Genomic DNA, 23,101 nt, shown 5'->3' with positions numbered 1-23,101 from the left:
CCCCCCCGGCCAGCTTTCCCCAGTTTATGTACTGAGCATGACGTCACATGATATGGAATGTTTCTTTGGCCAGTTTGGCTGTGCCCCCTCCCAGCTTCTTGTGCACCTCCAGCCTTCTCGGTCGGTAGAGCATGGAAAACTAAAAAGTCCTTGGCTAGTGTAAGCACTACCTAGCAACAACTAAAACATCGGTGCGTTATCAACTTTGTTCTCATCCTAAATCCAAAACACAGCACTGTACCAGCTACTAGGAAGGAGATTAACTCTATCCCTGCCGAAACCAGGACAACATGTCAACAAAATTACACCCTTCTGTTCCACCAAAGAGGGCCAGGTAGTGGTTGCACCAACACTACAGACTTTGCATACTAGATGCTGGGAATTCCCATCTTTGTATTAGTTCTTGCTGTAACAGATTTGCTTTTTTTACATAGCATTAATCAAAATTGAGCACTATGCCTTTGAAAACCTACAGGGAGAAAGCAGTGTAGGATCAGGTAGTCACATGGCAAGTTTTACTGTGCTAACATGCAGGAATGATGCATACTTTTCCTGTTTTTTTTCATATTTTTCATGAGAACTTTAGCTATATAAACTTTTGGATCAGCACAAAGCTTGAAAATACATGGCTAAGACTATAAGAAAATGGCTATATAAAGATAATAGAAAGAATATGTTCTCAAAGGGAATTAAAAAAAAAGGAAGGACAAAAGCCTGATTTCTTTCTGATATAATTTATTTTAGTGCATCAAACATCTCTCTCTCTCCCTGCATTTTATGTATTGTTTTGTATCCCCGAAGGAAGAACTGGCATTATATACTGTGCATAATTTCATTATCTTGCTAATCTGTGTTCATTCGTAAGTCAAAACATGTATGTAGATTTCAGACTGACATTTTGATTGCACAGCTGTATGCTTTCAGCTCCTGTAATATTGTATGGAGTTGGAGTATTCTGCACATGTGACCATTGTGTCATTCTTACATTTTATACTTTTATCAGTGATATAAATCACTAGTTCCCAACCAGTGAGAGACTGTTGCTGGCTATCGGTACTTCATCTTCCATAAGCAACAGTGCTGCAGCTCCAGGGAACAGCCAGTGGCATGAGAGGAGGGAGAAATGATGCTGCGGTATGGAGTGTGCTCTGTGTTGTACCCCTGAACCTCCCTAGACCTTCAGCAGTGCCTCTTCTTTGAGTCGTCTTCTCCAAACTGCATCCCTCTCACCCCACAGCACTGGAGATAGAGTAATGAGAGCCGTCAATCTAATTGGTGTTACTGTCTCTCCCTCCTTTCTGCACCTTGGTCTGTCAGTTATGCCTCTCAATAAAAAAAATGGACCTGACAAGCATGTTGGTGGCATTGGGCTGGGGGAGGAGGGATAAAAGGAAGAGAACATGCCCTTTGGATCCTTCTCAGAGAGAAGCGGTGTTTTAGAGCTGGGGTAGGACTGCGTTAGAGAAACAGTATTACTACAAAGACAGACTTTTCACCCTGAACCTGAAGAATTGTTTGCCCAGGTGACAGAAGAGTCCCCCATGTTTGGAAGGGGAGAAAGCCAAGGAGGCAGGGGTCCAGAGTAGGCTGTGGAAAATGTGTGTTAAGAATGGAGACTCGGGAAGGGAGGAAGAAGGTGGCAGATATAATGTCTGTCTTGTAAAGTTTGGGACAACTTGTAAGGTTGTCTTGTAAGATTTGATCTATGAAAGGTGTCCCTGCCCATGGCAGGGGGCGTGGACTAGATGACCTTTAAAGGTACCTTCCAACCCAAACCATTCTATGATTCTAACTGGTGTAAATTAATACAGGTAAAAATTAATTCCTGGCTGTGAGTTTTGTACAGCCAAGAGTTTGATGATGACCTAACCTGAATTTTCATGTATGATAGCCTGGATAACACCAATAACTAAACCCCAAGTATTTTAACATCACAAGTAGCACTGTTTCAACAAGCAGAAGAGTGTGTGATGACTCGCTAGCATCATCTAGTCCTTTTGCTTCAGCATTGTTCTGCATAGTAATTATGCATAGGAAAAGTAGCCAGAAGGCTTGAGTTTGTTCTACATTTTGCATACGTTTATGGATGCTAGTTTTCTTAGTGTTTTTTAAAATATACATTTTGCTCTGGGTGTAGGTACCTAAAATGGAAAAAGTTGGATGCTTTTGCTAGCAATATTGATAAGACGGTATGTCCTCATTAGTGTGTCCTCATAGGAGGATGTTATGTCCTCATACTTGAAACCAAAACCTGAGGATAAAGGTGCTCTGACTCTTAGTTCTTTGCCATCATGTATGAAGAGAGAAAAACTTCCCCTTTCTCTTTGGATCACCTTTTTTCTCAGCTAGTACTAAGCAAGTGTGAATAGTTTCTTTGTATTTAGAGCTAGGTTGTTCTATCTAGCCAGTTTGTTGTGTTCTTTAGCCCTTTTCTAAACATAGCTAATCAAAGCTGTCTTCCATTTTTTGAGGAGGCTGTTCCAGTCTAGTTCCTGTAGTTATCAGAGGGGCATGGGATCTCATTAGATCTCTGCCCTGATATCCCCACCTACCCCATCTTCTGGAAGGAAGTGATCTGGCAGCAAATAGGAAGAAGAAGAAAACATTGAGGCAATGGAAAAAAGGAAATATCAAATGGAGCCAGGACTGTAGCATCTCTAGTTTTTTCTTAGCTGCATCAGGTTGAGTGTAGTATTTCAGGTGCTCTTAGTGATGTCAACACTGGGGGGATTAGGAAGCTAATTATTGTATGCAGATTGAAGTCGAGCGCTTAATACTGAAAGGGGAAGAAAAGACAAATGTAGGCAGAAAAAAAGAGGAAAACTAGAGTGAGATTATATTATTTGTAAATGAGGATTTAAAATTCAAAACAACAAAAAGTCTCAAGACAGACTGTTTAACTCTAATGCTCTTTCTACTGTTACTATCATTTTTCTTACGTTTGCTCTCCTGCCATTTCTTATACTTCCTTTGTTGTGTCACATGAGCAATATTTTCTACTCGTGACTTGCCGTGCTGATTACCTGGTATGATTCATATACGGGATACTACTGAGCTGAGATAATTTTCCCCGGGACATAAGTGTCCATAAGAAAATTTCCAATTCGTGGAACAAATTACATACTTGGATACATCCTTGAATATTTTTAATGAATCAGAATTGTCAATACTTTGAATCTTTTCCTGTGTTTACAGCCTATTATATTTTAAGATTTTTTGTGCATTTTCTGGTTTCTGCCATTCAGAACTTACATAGATATACTTTTGTTCTTTTACTCCTGCTACTTAGTGTCTGAATGCTAGTCTTCAGTTACTAAACACAGACCTCCAATATTGCTTAATCAAGGTGAGAAAGACGTAAGATTTTACAGGATGTTAACGATAAGATTCTAAAGATTCTTATTACAGTAACTAAATTAAACTTACTGCTGGGAGAAATACACTTATCTTCCACTGAATGTTACGGAGTGGCAATCGTATAGATAGAGAATAATATTATATTACATTGACAACAGTTCCATTTTCCGACCCTAATTTCAAAGCAATTAAATGAACCTGAATTGTTTTAAAATAAATTGTAGTCAGTTGTAAGTAAATTATAGGATAGCAATAAATAGCTTTAGTAACTGATCTCAATATATGGACTGTTTCTTCTTTTTAATATATACAAAGAAAGTATCAATGAAAACATATATTTCATAATTCCTTAATTATCATTCTCTGTGGGAGTGTTAATTGTCTTTGAGTTTTATCATCTCATAACTGGACACGTTATTCTATCCCCTTTCTAATCTTCTGCCTAATAGGATACCAGGTAGCTGTGTCAGGTCCTGGAATAAACAAATACCCAGCTTTTTTATTTCCTGTCAGTGAATCTAATTTTCCCAGGCTATCACAGATTCTTTGTTCTGCTGTATTGCTAAATTATCGCTTTCTTCATTGTTTCAGTCAGCTTTCAGTCCACATTGCAATGATTACATGGAGACAAATTTGAATTAATTTTCCAGGTAATATTTTCTGAGGTAGCATCAAAGGGTTTATTAAAATCAAGATGTATTACTTCTGCTTTGCTGCTTTGTTCCTTCATTTTGTATACACCCTCCTAAGGTGTACACAGCTTGTTCTCCTACACAAAACATAAGAGCATAGTGACCTTAAAGTCAGAGCCATAGTGTTCTGTCCAGAATAATAAAGCATTGACATTTTTCATGCTGATTACAGGGTATGGAGAAGGATAGTGAGATGTTAGACTTTTACTAGAAATCCAGCCATTTTAATGTGAAATGTCTACTATCAGCGTTTGATTGGCAGTATGGTTCTATGTACCTAGTTAAAAGAATATGAAAATACAGAATTATGTATTAAGGAGAGAATCATAATATATTTGATGATGAGATTAAGTAGATTTTATTTTTAAATTTTTTTTATTTTTTTTAGGTACATGTAGTACACAAACACTTTACACATGCTGTTTACAGTAATCGAGGGTAAGGGAACTGTGAGTACTAAGAAACTACTTGAGTGGTTGGCTATCTTAAATTAGTGAAAATGTTACAAAGAAAAGGTGTGCTGTCTAAATACGCACAGACAGGTTTTAATATTAAGATGAATAGTTGCCAGATTGGATTAGTATTCTTTACACATTATAGGACTAAGTGGAGACATTTGTTTATCTTACAGCAGGAAATTATTTGGATGTTTTTGTAAGCAGCAAGTGAAAAACTAAGCTATTGTCACATCTGTTGTTTTCCATATGTTCTTAAGAGTTTGCATTAATTGGACATGGTCTCCTTGTGGTAGATGGGAGTTTACTGTGAGTTATTAGTAGTCACCTCTCCAGTAGATAGGTAACAAGTGGAGTTGCTTTGCTGGTGGCTGTTAAGCAACGTAATTAGAAATAAACACATAAGCAATTCTGCAAGCCAGTGTGACATTAATTCCGATACATTTAATCACTTGGAAACATGGGTACTTATTAACTATTAACATTTCCATGTGATAAGTACACTGGTTTCTTTCTTTACTTGTTCTCTGAACTGTAAAAGTATCTGAAGCTGTTATTTCAGAAAATACCTGAAATCATTATTTATGAACTATCAAATGCATTGTTCCTTCTGTTTTCCTTCTTGCCTAAACAATAGTTAGTGGGAAATTCCCAGCATGTTTAGGACTATGTATAGCTTTGTTATGATAGAAATTGGCCCTAGGTCTCTTGTCATAATAATTGTCTATTTTTTTAGGGGTTTTTTTGGTTCAGCTGCAACACGGGGTGTAAGTTTGTGTTTTGTTCTGTACTCAGGAGTCACTAATCAGAAATACTTGTATTCTTACCACAAGTAATTAAATGAGCATAAGATTGTTGGGGCACTTGATACTAAGCTAATTAAACTCACAGTTAAGTTAGTGGGATTATGACCCCTGATTTCTTTGGATGATGAGTGTTACTGAAGAGCCCATCGCTCATATTTATACTACCAATAAAGTGTGTTTCTTGAAGTTTTGTTTGGTATACTCCCTTTGGATTTTAAATACTTTTTAAATTTAGATTGAAGTTTTGCAGTTTTGTGTACAACTTTTTTGTATGTGAAATGCATAAACATGCATATTTATGATGGGATAACACAATTTTTTTTTTTTAAAAGCAGATTTTGGCTTTTTAGATTGTGTTCATCTGCTTAATCCTGTCTGGTTCACAAACAAGAGGATTGATTCTGCCTCCAGTTATGCCAGTGTACATCAAGAATAATTTAAGTAATAGAATTTGTTCTGTATAAAATATTTAGAAATAATGTAAGAAGTCTTTCTGTGATGGATGTATTAATCTTGCTTGAAGTTACACTATCCATGTACTAATGAATGTTTTGAAAAGGTCAATTTAATTCTCTAAAGCGTACATCCTAGGTCTTCCAAAATGGAGACACTGGATTTTCATAAAATATTTTCTATGATAAAGGAGCACCTGAAGAAAATGGAATAGGCATGTTCCTAAGTAAAGCCATTTTTGATGAACCTTTCTGTTTTAGTGTGTAGTTTGGAAGATGGGACTTTCCAAGGAGGAAAGTAATAGATGAGTCTGACTATGCTAGCATCTCTTGATTCCTTCCATAAACAGTTGAGAAAGGATTCAGAGCACGTGCTGAAGTTTAGGTGTGCTTCCCTACTCCAGTGTCCTAGGGCCTCTTTGTTGCACTGGTTGCATTCTGACAGCACAGCACTACTTTTAACTAAAATAAAAAGAAGGCAGTAGGAGACGGAGAAGTCTTTGTCTCCTTCCTTTAGGATATGATAAGTTCCCTTGTCTGATCTTTCACTTGTAAATAAAAGTACCATTTTTCAAAGGACAATTTGATATACATGTTATAAACTGGATTTTAATTCAACCAAATAGATGCATGATGTTATGCTTCTATTACCTTTCACCTCCTATACTTACAGAGTGGTTTTTGCATATTGCCATTTTATAATGCAGTTTCTCAGTGGTTCAGCAATTTGATAGTCATGGGTTTTCTTTTCATCCAGTTAAATTCGGTGCACCACTTTGTCTATTATTGTTAAAGCATGCGACACACCAACAAGTAAAAATATTTATGTGATTTCTGCGTTTTCTTGGAGCAGAACCTTCTCATTATTTTCTTTAAGGTTGAAACATGTAAACTTTTTATTTTTCTTTGTTGGCAGAATGATTTACCCTTTGTTTGCAGTCACACTGCATCTCTCTTACTGTCCCACTGTCATCTAAACCAGACCATAAATACCAGTACCTTTATTGTATTTTTTATTTGTTATGACACTCTTTTTTCACTAAGCAAAACTTGTTTGGCAGAACTGAGGAATTTAATGATCCAACAGGGTTTTCATCACCTTTGAGGGTCTATTTATAATGTATGTGTTCCATGCAGCTACTTCTACATGGATTTGCCTTTTTATTGAAATGTGTAATATGGTAAGATGTTACTGAGAGTTACTGTCTTTCAACCTCTGAAGGTTTGATTTTCTGTGTCTATATGGTTCACCTCCAGACTGTTTCCATGAAAGAAATTTGAAGAGTTGCTACCTAGAGCTTTGTATGTTCACATAGCCATACCAGATGTAGTACCTGTGCTTATTTTGGGAAGGCAATTTGACTATTTTATCGTTTTTTTTGTTAGTATTCTTCAAACCACTGCAGTATGGAAGTAAGAATAGCAAATACTGAGAAAGAGAAATTATTCTCTAAGAAGTGAAGAGTTTTGTGTTGACATGTGGTTCTACAGTATTTGTTGGCTTTTCACTCATGCCCTGAATTCTGTTTTCTTTGTGGTAAACAGGAGGAAAATATTACATTACAGATCATCAAAATAGAATTTAGCCATGAGACTGAAATGCCTTTATGGAACTGGAGGAAAGGAATTTCTGTGTGTAGTAATTAATTGCTAGCATTTTTGTTTCTGAATATTAGGGAGAAAAAAGAAACAGTATCTTTAATTAGCATTGAATAGAAACTGGATTGTGGAGCCAGCTGGCTCAGCTGTCGGCATATGATAGAACAGTGGGAACTGAACCAGAAAACACTTTATGAGGTTACTGTAACCTAGAATTCATGGCAATAATTTTAATGGGTGGGTGCCATTCATCTCTTAGTGAAGGGAGGAGGATATGGAGGGAGAAACTCTTAAGAATTTTCTATGATTATTTCTTAATTATATAAATAGTCAAAAATAGAAAACTTATTCAGAAGACAGTTCTAGTTTCCTTGTATAGATTAAAAGTGTAATCCACTACTGGAAAACATTAATGTTAAAATATTAATGTTAAATATTGTTAAAATGCTAATGTTAAAATATTAATGTTAATTCTTTTTAACAGATCAACAATTTTCTTTTTCAGGTCGAAAATTTAAAAAGTTTAACAAAATTAAGGTTGTGAGAACATTAGATGTCGCACTCCAGCAGCCAGCAGCCCTTCAAGATGAAAGCCAATCTCTAACCCAAAGGCTGTCCTTTTCTCCAAATCAAGAAATACAGTTTGTTCCCCCAATGATAAGTGTTCTACGAGGCATTGAGCCAGAAGTTGTCTATGCTGGTTATGACAATACAAAACCCGAAACACCAAGTTCCTTGCTGACCAGTCTAAATCATCTTTGTGAGAGGCAACTTCTTTGTGTAGTCAAGTGGTCTAAATTGCTACCAGGTAATAGCACTTCTTATATGTAGTGAATTCTAGTTAAGCAAATATGTCATAGGACGAGCAGTCAAAAGAGAATATTATTGTCTGCCTGTTAATTAATTCTTAACAAATTCTAAAATTATTAACCTTCCACTTCATCAGATAATATATGCAGCAATCAGATGCATTTTAATAGGAGGGCACTCTTAAAGGAATGCATCTAAATATTTAGACTCACTCCAAAAACCAACAGAACCCTAGAGAGTTCCTGTATGTGATCGTTACAGCAGCCTTTCCGCCCTAACCCCTCCTACTCTATTATTCATGCTTTTGGTATGAAAAATGTTTATATTTCTGCATATTCTTTATTCTTAGTAAAATGAATTTTTGAAAGCAACAGAGAAAAATTGTAATAAATAGTACCAGTTAGGACTAAGCAGCTCACAGATGGACTGGTAATGAGAAGTAACTGTATTTATGAAGATCCAAGACTGGGTTCCAAAAAAATCCATGTTATGTATGTACATGCGTGGTATGGTCATAGGGGCCTGATCCTGGGATATATAAAAATCAATATATTGACCAGAAAGCCTGGAAATACGGTTTCATGGGAGCTCAGTTTGAAACTTCACAGCTGCAGGAAAAGGTAGTCCCTATCACTGCTCTTCCCCATTGCAGCTTGTGCTTTTCAGACCTCTTGGTTGAACTGATTCATCTCATTAAGTGAGAAGAAAACTTTTGGTTTTACCCTCTGTAGTTTTCTAATGGCTTCATGAGCGGAACCAGTTCACTGAGGGGTGACATGAATGCCAGAGCTTGCTTGAAGGAGGTAACAGGACCAGGTAATGAAGAACAGGACCACTGCTTTCCGTGGCAGGAAGCTGTTAGATTGACGCAGATACTTCATAGCAATCTTTAAAGTTATCAAAGAGCAAAAGTTATCAAAGGCAAACACAACTGAATACTCTTCTCTTTAGTTAAATGCAAGAAAGATATTCATATGTGGATGTTTATTGTATTACAACTGTATCTCTTGTTAAGAACATTAAAGTCCAAGCTATCTGTATTAAATAAGAGTTGGTTACAGTGATCACGTTACATACTGTCATATTTTTACCAAAGGAAAACGAGATGCATTCCTATTTCCTGAACCAGTCACTTCTGACTGCTAAAGTTAATTTTGGTTTGATCATTTTAAAATAGTGGGTCAGAACAAAAAGACAAGAGGTTAACTATCAAAGTGAGATAGCCAGTTATTATACAAACTTCACAAACTTCTGAGAGCTAAGTCCCCAAAAGCACTTGTCTTTCTAGGTGTTCTCAGTTTTATAGCTCAAAGATGTAATCTCAGAACACCTACTCGATTGTTGCCTAAATGAGAATTATAAAGTATTTTAACTTTAATTTCATTTCCAGGATTTCGGAATTTACATATTGATGATCAGATAACCCTCATCCAGTATTCCTGGATGAGTCTAATGGTTTTTGCAATGGGATGGAGATCATACAAACACGTCAGTGGTCAGATGTTATATTTTGCACCAGATCTGATTCTAAATGAGTAAGTAGACTTTGCTGTTGCATAATATGAATGACATTTTGAACTTATTTGTGTCAATGAGAATGTAACTTAACATTGAGGCCAAGATTTCGTTCATTACTTGTTCTGTTTCAAAATTAACAGCAGAGGAAAGTCCTCTGATCATATTAAAGTTCAGTAACTTTGGAAAGGGTTTTGTGGGAATCCCAAATATTCTGTTGACACGGCCAAACAAAAGGAGTTCAAATAATATTTTAATTATCTAAGAGAAAAATAAAAATAAAAAAAAGAATGATGCTGTCAGAAGATTTACCTGAATTAATCTGAATAAGACATGAGTTTATGTTTAATAAATGGAACTAAGTAGGATTTTTGTTCGTCGTTGTTTGGGTGGGTTTTGCATAAAGTTTTTATATAGTCTAATATACTCAGTTTTGACACTTTCTGATAAAACTCTGTTTTTCTAAAGTACATTTATTGTTAGAAAATGGTAATAATTTAGCAAGAAGTAATTTTAATATCAAGGATAAAATATGTGAGACTGCTCTTTTCTGGTTGGAGGGGGGGATTGTTGGCGTAGATTTTCCTTCACTATGCTGATGAATTCAGATAATCTTCATTTCAGTCTGTCAGTTTTTCAGCTCTGCAAATTAGTATTATAAAAGCTGTAATTTTAGATACTTTGGTTATAATACATGGGAGGTTTCCAGGAACAGTAAAACATGATTTAATCTCCCTATTTATTTTTCCTTAATACATTTTTTTTAGTTGTTTTTCTCAAAATCCTAAAAGAACTACTGTGAAGTGAGATGAAAGTTAAACAGGTTTTCTTGTAAGACATATCTGTTTAAGGATTAAGAGGTGGATTTGCAGAAGATCTGGGCTCCTGAATTTAAAATCTATAGACCTGCAGGTTCTTGCCAGTGAAGTTCTTTATAGAAAATATTCAGTGGGACTGGCCCTGGTAGCTCCTGACCTTTTCTCTTCCAGATGACTGTAAATCACTGTGAGGTTATAGAGTAATGAATTCTTTCCTCTGCCACGTGTATTAATTATGCTGTACAAATTTAAATACTTTGAAGGGATGAGACTGAGAGAACTACTGACTGTATTCTGTCCCAGCATAGTCTGCGATACATCTCATGGTTACATTCAGAAGAAACACAGGGTGAGATGGCTTTAGGTAGTAATGTCATGTCTTGGGGTATTACCCTGTATGTGGACCACTGCTGCCACCTTGTGAAGAAGACTTTCTTCAAGAATAGGGTTGAGTTTTATGAACCCTGATTATAATCCCTCAGAGACAACTTTTTGTTTGCAGCTCAAGACCATCTACATTGAGAAAGAGGTGGACTGACAACATACCGTTCTCTTGGTTAGAGAACATCTCATCAGGGTCATATTAGAAACATTATAAACAAAAAGTTTCATAACACTACGAAAACTAACTGGCACACTAAATCATAGCTGCAACTATTTATTGGGAAATAAGTTAGCTTTTAGATCAGTAAAATGTAAGCAACTTCCTTGTCTACAGTGATGTCTAAGATTGTACTTTCATGATCGCTTTAAGCAAAGGTAAGTGCTGAACACAGCCAAAAAAGCCAACTCCACCTGCCTCCCTGCCCTGGTCATGCATCCCCATGATTTCACTTAAGCTGGATCAAACACTATGTGGCTGCACTGTCAAACAGATAAGGAAATTATATGCTTGAGAAATAATCCAGAAAAAGCCATGAATTGGCAGATGGAGGTGATCCCTGATCTGACTCACCACGTGGACATGCAGGCACTGATGCCAGAATAGCAGGAGTGCACACCTAGAGGTGGAAAAGAGATAATGGAAATTCCTTCTTATAGGGGCAACACACACTTGAGTTGTTTCAAAATGACCATGAAACCAAAATTCAAAGATTGTTTCACAGCCAATCTGTCATTTAGTGAACTGAGTTGTAATGCTCCTTGGAAATGACTTGTTTGGTAGCATCAATTTCAGACCAATAAAGCCAGACAATGATTTCATGAATTAGTATTAAAACCCTAGAAAGATTTACTGTTACTTACACTTTGCACTGTCTGAAAACATGACTAAGAACAGCATTTCAGCATACCCTGAAAGCTGCTGTCACCCTTCATAGATACTACTTAGAAATAGAGACTACCAGAAAGGAATAGGAAGGGAGATATAAAGTAGCCGTAGAAGTAACCAGTCCTTTCAGATCTAACAAATTAAATTTCTATGTTTAAGTCATTTAAGAGCTGGTGCGAGATATCAGATATTGAACAAAGCTGAAATAATTTTCATTTAAGGCAACAGTAACACTTTAAATAACAGGAGAAAAAAACCTCAGTGCATTGGGAGAAGTCTTTTATTCATGGAAAATATCTTCTGTTTTCATTGTTGACGGTACTATCTGCAGTCAGGTTGGAGCACTGATCTGGACTTCGTAAGGGGGAAGGGCAAAATTTAATCTTGTCATTGTTGTACCTAATTCATCTGGATCGGGATGCAGCTTTGTAAAATTAGCCCATGTTACTGGATCTTCAGGTTAATGTACAGTTAATTCAGTTTAGTTTACAGACTTTGAAATGCTATTGTTGCAGTAATTTCAGTTGAAAACTGCCCTCCCAATAAATATATGCAATAAAATATACTCAGTATACCAAAATCTCAGAGAGAAAAGTAAGATTGAAGCACTGCAAAAAACTAAACAGTTTTATTTATTTCCTTGTGCGATTTGTCCTATTTACTTCTGCAGGAGTTTAGATAAGGCTGTATTAAAGTCTAAGTTTACTTAAATACTTTTTGTATATATTTACATTTAACATTTTTAACTGTCTCTTTAATGGCATAAAATGCTACAAAATATCATTGCTGTTAGCAGTACAATGTTAGACTTGCAACAAAGTATTTTGATTCAGACATTTTTGCAAAACCTAAGAACAAGTTTTCCATGAACTTTCAGGTTTATCTTCAATTTTATGCTTTGAAACCTTTCCAGAGAATGTAAAAATCTATCAACCTCTAAAAGAAAAAGAAAGTACTTCACATTAATTATTAGGGTGTTTTTAATTAATAAAAACCCTTCTTTTTTGGTGGTTAGCATTCAGCTTTGATAGTCTCCAAGGTTTTTTTTTCTGGGCAGCAGTAACAAATTAAACATCCAAAATAATAGCACATTCATTACGATTAAAAAACTGGTGTAGGTACAAAAAAGTCAGAAAATTGTTTATGTGTATAACCTCTTTCTTTTATTTCTGTAATGTGGTAATTAAACTGCTAACAAAGCACTTCCTTCAAGGAATTAGTACCGGAGCCGTTCCTTTTCTTTATTTTCATGGTTTTTAATTTTTTTTACCTTTTCTGGGTGTAAGACAGAGGATGAAAGAATCATCGTTCTATTCCCTGTGTCTATCCATGTGGCAACTCCCACAGGAATTTGTCAGACTTCAAGTTAGCCAAGAAGAGTTCCTATGTATGAAAGCACTGTTACTTCTCAACACAAGTAGGTTCTTTTATTTCTTTGTAACATATCACCAGTAAAAGAGTTTTGAACCATGTTGTTTAACTTGACAATTGCTAAGCTATCTGGCTTAACAAATGGAAACTTCTTTAGGAGGAATGTTAGTCTTCCAAGACCTAAAAATATTTTTTCTAGTGTTTATAAGGAACAAATAATTTGTGATTCATTGTTGGTTTTATTCTGTATAAAGGCACTGGGGAAATGTTGGATCCCTTTTGATATATAGCTATACTGTACTACACATTTTCAAGTCAAGTGTGCAGTATTTCTGCCTGGAAGCTCTTCAGCTTAAATGACTCTACACAGATAAAAAAAACCTTACAAGCATTAGAAATATATTAAAAAATATTTGATAAATTGTCAGGACTGAGGGCTTTATCTTGGCCAAGAACTTGAAGCATGCTTACTCAAAAGAATTAGGGAGGTGGACGTGGCAAACAATACTAACATTTATTCAACTTTTTATAGGTATAAATAGGTCAAGTTTAGCACAGATATAAACAAATGGAAATGTTTTTCTTTGGTTTGTTTCTCTAGAACAAAATCCATGATCACTTTTAATCATACGCATCTTTTAAAGAATCCAGCATACAGCTGCATTCCACTTTAAATGGGAAATGTGGTAGTTGATGAAGTTATCTTCCAAAACCTTTTCTAAAATATGAAAATGTACATCTGCTGAGGCCCTAATTGTTAGTTATGAATCCACAAATAGAAAGTTTTAAAATGGTCCAGGTGCTATTAGAAATTAGAATAAGCACCTCCAAGAAATATAATTTGAAGGATGTTGAAGTTTGGTTCTCTACACACTTATGGAGTTGGAGAAGAGATGTGCAAATCCTGCATAACCTGCTTGTTGATTGTACAAAGTTTCAGTAAAAGATAAGGAACTAAGATTTATTCCCTCTTAAGCTGTACTTGGCTGGTATTTGCATAAGCTCATGCTTAAAAAAACCTTGGTCTCAGCAGAGCATAAGCAGTAAAGATTAAATTTAGCTCATATGAACATAAAAATTACTAAAATAATAGCAAAATACCATACACTCTGCTGAAGCAATAAAAATAATGTGGACAAAAATCCCTCTCTGATAAAACTCCAGTTGGAGTTTGAATGTATTCCTATTTTAAATGTTTTCGACCTTGTTTACATCATGAAATTAACTCCCCTGTCTATCTGAAGCTTATAAGCTTCAGATAGATTTATTCTATCTGAAGATTTAAATTTTAGTGAAATTTAGATACATTTGTGATATTCCAGCTCTCCATTTCTGTCCCACAAAGTTCAAATCAAATTCAAAAAAACATTGCAATGGTAAACCTCTCATCAGTTTAACAGTATTCATCAAGCTACCATTCTTTATCAACTGCATTGCCCTCAGAAACTCATTTTTAAGATGACATGTTTATATATATGCAATAAATTAGTTTAAAAAAAAAGTATTTCTACTTGTGCTGATGAGTTTTGCTTTTTGTTCTCTCCTGCACTTATTGTCTTATAGGAAAAAACAAATTGTCAGATCTTTGGGAAAAGGAACACACCTAACCGTTGTTGCTGAGACATTTAGTAAACGTTTGGTACTGTATAAATATAATTCCACAAAATTATTTTCAAAAAACCATGTAACCTCATTGTTGCTATAAAGTGTTTTTTAAGACCTCTTTTATTTTAGTCATGGTATTCATCTTAGTCCTCTTCAAATGTGAAAGTATGGCCATTTCAAGCTTTCATATACTAACAATAAATGAAGTCTGAACTTTAGTCTCTCATTCTTTCTTCTGTTTGATTTATTGTTTAGATGAACTGTTTTTTACTTTTTATATAATTTTGAAGAAACAGTAATTTGTATTAAACATAACTAAATGTCAGTCTCGATACAATTCTAATTCTGAATGGAAACCCCAGCCTAAGTTGTAACATTTTTGATTTTACAGTTTTTCCATTGAGTTTGCTGTGGCTCAGACGTTTTCTTTATGTTGTACTTGTGACAGTTTTAAAGCTGTCTTGAAAGCAGAATTAGTCTTTGCAAAAAGTGGACCAACATTTTTATTTTCTGCAATTCTTTCCATTTTACAGGTCCTTATTTACCGTATGTAATATGCTGTGTTGTAGTAGTGCCCCAAAAGTTCAAAATAGGGCTCCATCTTGCAGAGGCCACATACATCTAGGAACTAATACTATGAATAGTTCAGGAAGACTATGATTTAAGAAAGTAGAGCTATGCCAAAAAAGAGAGAAATAAGCATATAGCAAGTTCAGTTCTAGCTCTAACACTTTCCAGACTTTTGATTTAGAGGAGTTGCAAAATCTTGTTGCATAAGATTTTGGCTGGGTTCTTGCCACTAAATGAAAGCATCCACATTCTTTACATATGTTCAGGGAGAAGGAGCATTCGAGCTACCTGTGTTTAAATTGCATTTGTTCATGTAAGACATTGTAATTCTTCGCTCAAATAAATAGCTTAGTGGAACCTTTTGTGATTAGATGGGAATGTGACTGTGCTTTTGCAGAATTCTGGGAAACAGGCCATTCATTGCTGGAAGAGATCTTTTAATTCACAAGGGAAATGTAAGGACTTAACTGCTGTTTTAGAGATGTAAGCCAAAGAAAGCGTCCACCTAACCCTAAATTCCATTAGAATGTCACTTTATATGAAAAAGATTTCATAGGTGTCTGTAATTCTGCTGTTAGACATACCCAGAACCATCCAGGCTTTGAAAATTATGCTATTCTTTTTCCATTGCATAACTTTTCCCCACTGTGAGTATTCCTGCCTGTATTACTCCTAAGCACATTGCATTCTCCACAAAATAGAACTCTTCCCTTCCATTGAGACCCTCAACGCATATGTGACAGGCACGCTTTCAGATACCTCCTTTGTCTGTCTGGACTTGAGAGGCCATACTGAGTCAAGCCAAAGGTCCACCTCGTCCAGCATTTCATCTCCATCAGCTGCCAAAAGAAATCTAACATGGCATCCCTAAAAGGTGGACTGTTAATAGATGTGGTGTTATAAATGTACTTTCTGTGGAAGCAGTTACAATTTCTATTCTCTGTTTTTATTTTTGTTTGAATTCTGTTTTAGTTAGGAGTCAGACCCTGACTTCCATAGCCATCTCAGTGGCTTTAAAGACACTTGTCTTTAAAGTAAATTTGCTATTTTCTGTATGTGTGTCTCCTTCCTTCCCCCAGACTTTTCACTTGTCTGAGGAGACACAGAGCAAGAGACATCCTTGGCAAACTGGATCATTTCCTCTCTTGGGCAGTCTCTTACAAAATAGGAGACTTCTGCTTAACTCGAGTAGAGATTTGAACTTCTGCTTCATTATCTCTCTCTGGGCTGGAGGTGGGGGACACAATTTTAATCTGTTCGCCTGAAGTGTCTCCTTCCCCCTTACCTTCTTCTGAGGAACGAGACATGACTTAGGCAACTGACTTCAGAACAGGGTTTATGATTTCCAAATGGAGAGCAGTGCTTCTCTCAGTGCAGAGTTTGCTGCCTAATTCTCTTTCAGGGAATGGGTTAAGGTCCAACCCTTGTGCAGCCGTCTGCTTTTTAGGTGGCTTCTGTTTTAAGAATTCCATTCTTAGGTATCTAAACAATACAGTGCATTGTACAGAGTCAGCACACATACATTTATGTTTTAATTCCAGAAAGTGACAAATCACCTGGAAGTTAGGTGTTACAGTGTTGAATAAGTCAATGTCATTATGAACCAAGCTTCAATTTTTTTTTTTTTTTTAAGAGATGCAAATGAAGGCTGTTGTGTCCTGATACTAGTCGTGGCCTGATACTAGTCATGGTCTGATACCAGATTGAAGATGTACTAGATACCTAGATAACTAGCACGTGATTTATTTGACTATGTGAGCTAGTCCCCATGACATTCTTTTAGAGTCTGTGGAGAAAAATAAGCATCTCTACAGCATAATTCATCTTTTTCTAAAGCTACTTCAGGAACTTTTTACTTTTACTTTTTACTTGCCTGATTTTTCCCACTAAAACTACAGCAATCTGTGGTAACTAGCCCAGATGGAGGTGCCTATACTGCAAAATGTCTAAAGTTTGGTGAGGTGAATCCTTCCCCTCATGCTGCTGTCAGAATACGAAATGTTAAATGTGATATTGCAGTGTGAAATGTCATTGGCAAGAGAGAAAAGAAAGGGGAAGAAATTTAACAGCTCTTTCAAAAACAGTATGTTTGAAACAAGACCATATTTTAATGTATGATTATTATAGTGAAGCAAGGATTTAGATTTGATTGCCAGATGGGAATATTTTTTCAGGTTTCATTTCTTCAAGTTTTTCATTTCTTAGTTGCCTTTGACAACATTAATTGTAAGACTTGTGTATTACACTCTGCAATATCAAGGAAAGTAGTCTGGAGCTTATGCCTGTTTCCTTATAATGCTACCAACACTTATCATCAGTGATCAAATATGGTCTTATCACTAGCAATCACTAACAGGTTCATTCCTCAATGTTCTCTCCGTGTCCTCATTTTGGTCCTCACAGCTGACCACTGAGAGAAGAGTGGGTTCAACCATTTGCTCCTCCTTGCTAATTTCTCTAAAAGCTGTTCACACTTAAGACTGATAATGCATCTATTCGGTTAAGTGAAAGAGGTCCAAACAGGAGGCCTGAACCCTGGATGCTTTGCTGTCTACGCTACTTAAGAGTCATTAGTTCATTGCTTGACTCCATTTTGAAGCACTCTAGCTAGATCTCTAACATAAATCTGCTATGAAGAGGGCTGACCCTCAGCAGTGTAAACATGAGCCATTCCATAACATCTTTCCTCAAGAACAGGAGTGCTTCTTTTGGCCATCTTCTTTTCAGCAGACAGGTGTAGCTGAAGCTTAAGGCTATTTCTAGACATCAGCAATTAGCACAATTGCCTGATTGTTGCTGGTATATCCTTTTAACTAATTGTATCACTGTTTCTGGAGTAACTGTTGAACGGGAAGAAGTGCCTGGTGTATAATAATGAATTGCACTGCACAGCGTGAAATACTATAAATTGTTCCTGTACTTCAAATTTCTCCATTGCCTTCAGAATAAATTGCAACACAACTGTTACTGTCTTTTTAGTTCCTTTGGAAGGTCTAAGAAGTCAAAGCCAATTTGATGAGATGAGAACGAGTTACATTAGAGAACTGGTGAAGGCAATTGGTTTGCGCCAGAAAGGTGTTGTGGCCAACTCGCAACGTTTCTATCAACTTACAAAACTGATGGATTCCATGCATGATGTAAGTTTACTTGTTAATGTGTTTTGCTTTTTAGGTAAGAATGAACTAGTATTTCTTAAAAGTAATTTTATGGAAAGCGGCTAGTCAAAAACCCCTACATTTTTCCTTTAGTGTGTATATTTGTGTGAATAGATACCTGTATATTCAGCATCAATATATATTGTGTATATATTATATGGTATACAAGATTTAAGTATTTGAGAAACATGCATTTGAATGCTACCATTTTGTTTCATTATTTCTGTAACATAACTAGTACAGTTACGGTTTTTGGTAGGGGGCGGCATGTATATGTGTGTGCGTGTGTATACATGTTCATGAAAATATTTAAATAATGCAAAGACTAGGCAATTCAAGTTGCAAAGTCAGGCTACTAAGAACTAGAGAAAGACAACCAAGATTGGTTTTACAACCTTAATTCAACTACTTTTATGTGTATAATCTATGCCATTTTTTCAGTATCTGTCTACATTTGGGAATTGAGTAATCTTTGAGAACTCTAGTGGTGATATAATGATTCCCAAGTGTCATAAAAGATGCAGCTGAATACTTTCCACATCTCTGAGAATCCAGCATGTATCCTATTGGCTTAGCACCCATTAAAACTGGGGAATGACATTTTGTATAAACCTTTGCCCACGTGAATATTGTTTTGTAATGGCTTGTGTATCTGCAAGAGGGGCAAAAAGCAGAGGTACAGGGCCATACCTGACGGTTTTAGCAAGCGCTGTGGAAGTGGCACTAAGATAGTTTAGGAAGAGTGCTTTTGAGTTCAATGCTGGTTGTGAGGAGCTCATAGGGAGTTCAGGGAAGGATGGGGTCTTTGCATGTTTGTATTCTGCACTCAGCAAATCTGCATTTTATTTTAGTTGTTCATTAATATATTAATTTATTCATCTAAAACCTTTCATTGTCACTAATTCCCCTTCTGATGGGGGAAAAAAAAACCAACCCTCTGAGGATCCTGCTTATGGGAGTTAAGAGAGGTAACGATATTGATAATTATGTGGTTCACCAGCTGGTCTGCAGTCTTCTGATCCACTGCACAAACCTCTCCATCAGCTTCTGCTATCCACAGAACTCACATTCACCATTTAGCTATTACATCATCTCAGATACCAGCAAAAGGAGAATAAGACAAGTGCGAAAAGCATTCTTACAGGTGAAGGTAGACAATAGAAAATTCTGAAGGGAGGATATGGAGATTAACTTTTTACTTTTGTCAGACTGCAGTCATCACTGTGGACTGTCAGTGCTAAACCCTTCCCTGGAGTTCAGTCAGTCACCTTTTACTTGCAAAAACAAGTCCTGGCCAGTATGCTACTCACGGTAGCCCTGTGCTCAAGGAACCTGTTTGGATCAGCCTTGCTTGGGATAAAAGTTCTTCCTGCCTTACCTGTAGTAATAATTTGCAATCTGAGTGTCACAGCATCCAGAGGAAGATGCTTTTGAGTGCTGGGCTGTAGAGTCAATCTCTTAATTTCAAATACTTAAAATAAAATAGCCTTAGTGGAAGCGAGTGAGTGAGGCTTGCTGCAAAATACCCAGCAAAGTGATGGTTAGTAAGTAGTGTTTGGTCCGTAGAGTTATCTTTGTTCAGGTCCCTATTTCAGCTCAGGCTGATAAAGTGATGGAAGATCTGAGGAAAAGATAATCACACTGGAGAGCTTGTGTGTTGTTAAAGCCTGGAGTAGCAGAAATAGTATGATATTTGATAACATAAAGGTCACAAGTCTTAAAGAAAAACTTCTATAAAATTGGAACTTCTCAGAGAAGATGGAAGAGGTGAAATAGTCATATACATTGAGCAGTCGGGGATTCAAGGGACGAGGACCTATGGAGTTTAATGTTTGCGGCATACCCAGATGTGATCACAATCAGAACCATGGAAAAGCTCACAAGGAAATAGTAAATGCTGTCCCTCGGAGCAGTGTTTGAATAGCATTACAGTAAACAAGGCATGGAGACGTGTTGAACATGGGGATAAAATGAAAGATTGAATACTTGTTTAGTAATTGCCATTGTTCATGGTGCACGCTGTGAGTAAGGATGATAACACTTTATAATATTAGTGAGGCACTGTTTTTATATGACATACTGTTTAGCTATATTTATGACTTTTTGCCATGGGAGGATATTTTAATAGGGAATGACAAGTACCCACATTATTGATTCAAGGAATGACAGAGGAAGGTATATAATGATGCCAGCTGATGGATGTATGGGTGGAGTGATTGATAGCATGTTTATCTGGCTGCATTACTGTTAGCCTGATTTATCATGTTTGTATTTTATTAAATCCAGCTAGTGAAACAGCTCCATCTCTTCTGTCTGAACACATTTCTCCAGTCCCGTGCACTGAGTGTTGAATTCCCCGAGATGATGTCAGAGGTGATTGCTGCCCAGCTACCCAAGATTCTGGCAGGGATGGTGAAACCTCTTCTCTTTCACAAAAAGTGAAATGTCTTTTCTCTTATCATAGAGATGATTTCTGGGTCATTTTGTTTGTTTATTTTTGTCAAGATTTTGCAATGTCAGGACTTCAGTGTATTTGTCATACTTACCCTGCCTACTGCTTTATACTTGTAACATACACAAGCCATTTAAGCTTGATGTACATATTGTGAGTTCCTGATTCCTTAACTGCAAAAATCACAACAGTCATAAGAAATGTTTTGTAAACTTGGCTAGGTTGCTTTTTAGATATGCATAAGAATGACAATGAATAGAGTTTTCAGATTTCTAAGAACAGTTATCTTATACATTTTTCTTACATATTACACTCTCTCAAATTTCTGATATGACATGGTGTAAACTTTTTACTTTAGTACATTGTGTGCATGGGTACATGTGGGCATTCCTTTAATTTGGAGGAATTAAAATAAATATTGCCCACATTTTCTCACGGATATTTCACTTTTTATTAACTACTTTGCCTCACAGAAATACCCTTTCAAAGTCAGCTGTCCAGGATTAAGTAGACATCACTGCAATACCTTCATGAGTAACTAAGTGCTAGCCACAAAATATACATTCATACTCTTGGCTGTGCCCATATTGCATTGAAACTCTGAGTTCAGTGTACTGAACTGTGCTGCACCATTCAGTGCAGCTCTCCTTCAAAAATCAGAAAGCTTGGGAAAATTTCAGTGTATATTACACCAGAAATAATGTGTATGCAAACCCACTCAGCTTTGGCTTGTGTTATTTTCCTTAAAAGTTCAGCACTTACTAAAGCTAAATCGCTTAGCTATAATCTTAAATTCATCAACTTTTTAAAATTCTGTATTTCAGAAGCTTTAAATAGAGATGTTTTCACTGACTACAACTCATAATAATCTTAATGATTTGAATTCCAATGCTGAATACTCAAACAGCCATTAACATCAAATTATAGTGAGATTGAATGCAAAAAGAAATGGAAAATATGACTACAAACATTTTGATACGCATCAGACTCATTTCAGTACTATTTAGTGGAGCTACATATTTTATATTTTAAAGGCATGCCATTATAATTGGGGTAACTGTAAAAGAGGAATTGGACTAAAGTAGCTTTATACATTCAAGAAGAATGTCATGTTTTACCATGGAAATGAAATATTTGACTGAAAAATTATAATGTGGTGGTAGTTGTTCCTTTGATGTGGATATGGAGCAACTCATGCATTTAAGGCAGGAAATTGTTGATCTATTGAAACAACAGAGAACCGGATAAAGCCCAAGAAGACAATGAGTCTATTAAAATACGACAAATTTTGCCAGTCAATAAAAATGATACTCAAATTCTCTAACAGTGTAGGAAATGGTGAATCTTACTTGGGTACTTGCTGGCCATAGGCTTTTGCTCTTCTCCATTACACGTTGGATGCATCCATCGTGTGATAGCATACTGTTGATGGTGTGTAACTTGGTCTGTATCCTTGTCACGTGAACAAAGGCTCACTGGACATAAGTTCAGTATCCCTGATTAAGTCAGGGTGCCCCTCATTAAAAGTATAAATGATGTTACTTGTTCATAAAAACTATGTCCTGATTCTTGAAAAAAATGTAGACAACTAACAACTAAAGGCAAATCTAAAGGTTTCCTTACTATTTACAATTCCTAAAGCCACTCAAGAAGAAGCTACATTACGACTGGGGATAAAAATGTTTTTGAGTTCCACATATGAGTACAAAACCCACTAGAGTTGGTGCAAAGATGCGGCCCTGGATAAAATGGCATAAGCAGACTTTTTTGTTAGTTGACTAGGTTCATCATTTCTAACTGCCCAGAGAGAAGCAATTTCTTTCATATTCAGTACAGTCTGACTTTAACTGTGATCCTTAAAACAGTTATGTTTTAATAAATAACACAAAATTCTTTATTTCTATATATTGAAGTTTTGTTTTCTTTATTCTTCTTTGTATTTGCATTCAGTAATTGTGGAGCTTAGTAAAAAAGTCCATTTCAACCATTCCACTTCTGTGTAACAATATTTTCATGCACTCTTTGGGAATGTAAGCATTGCCACATGATTTACCATTGAATAAACAGAGTGTCTATGTTACTGTTTAGATTAAACTGTTAATAGAAACTTCCCACACTAAAAATTGTTCCTTGACACCCTAATCCTGAAATTGGAAAACGGAGCAGGCAGTATG

At 36.1% G+C, this 23,101-nt stretch overlaps 1 protein-coding gene across 1 annotated transcript in view; it reads left to right on the top strand.

Moving 5' to 3' along the window:
- Window positions 1-22,885, top strand: part of PGR (progesterone receptor) — a 44,041-nt gene extending 21,156 nt beyond the window's left edge. The window contains exons 5-9 of the mRNA XM_009334880.1: window positions 7,867-8,169; window positions 9,562-9,706; window positions 13,061-13,191; window positions 18,300-18,457; window positions 20,762-22,885. Of these exons, the coding sequence (XP_009333155.1) occupies window positions 7,867-8,169; window positions 9,562-9,706; window positions 13,061-13,191; window positions 18,300-18,457; window positions 20,762-20,917 (893 nt within the window). The 3' untranslated portion in view covers window positions 20,918-22,885. The remainder of the gene's footprint in view (window positions 1-7,866; window positions 8,170-9,561; window positions 9,707-13,060; window positions 13,192-18,299; window positions 18,458-20,761) is intronic.
- Window positions 22,886-23,101: the final 216 nt, after the last annotated feature.

This window comes from Pygoscelis adeliae, unplaced genomic scaffold (assembly GCF_000699105.1).
Source record: "Pygoscelis adeliae isolate BGI_AS28 unplaced genomic scaffold, ASM69910v1 Scaffold141, whole genome shotgun sequence".
In the NCBI taxonomy this organism is placed as follows: Eukaryota; Metazoa; Chordata; class Aves; order Sphenisciformes; family Spheniscidae; genus Pygoscelis; species Pygoscelis adeliae.
This window is presented reverse-complemented; position numbering and strand designations above follow the sequence as displayed.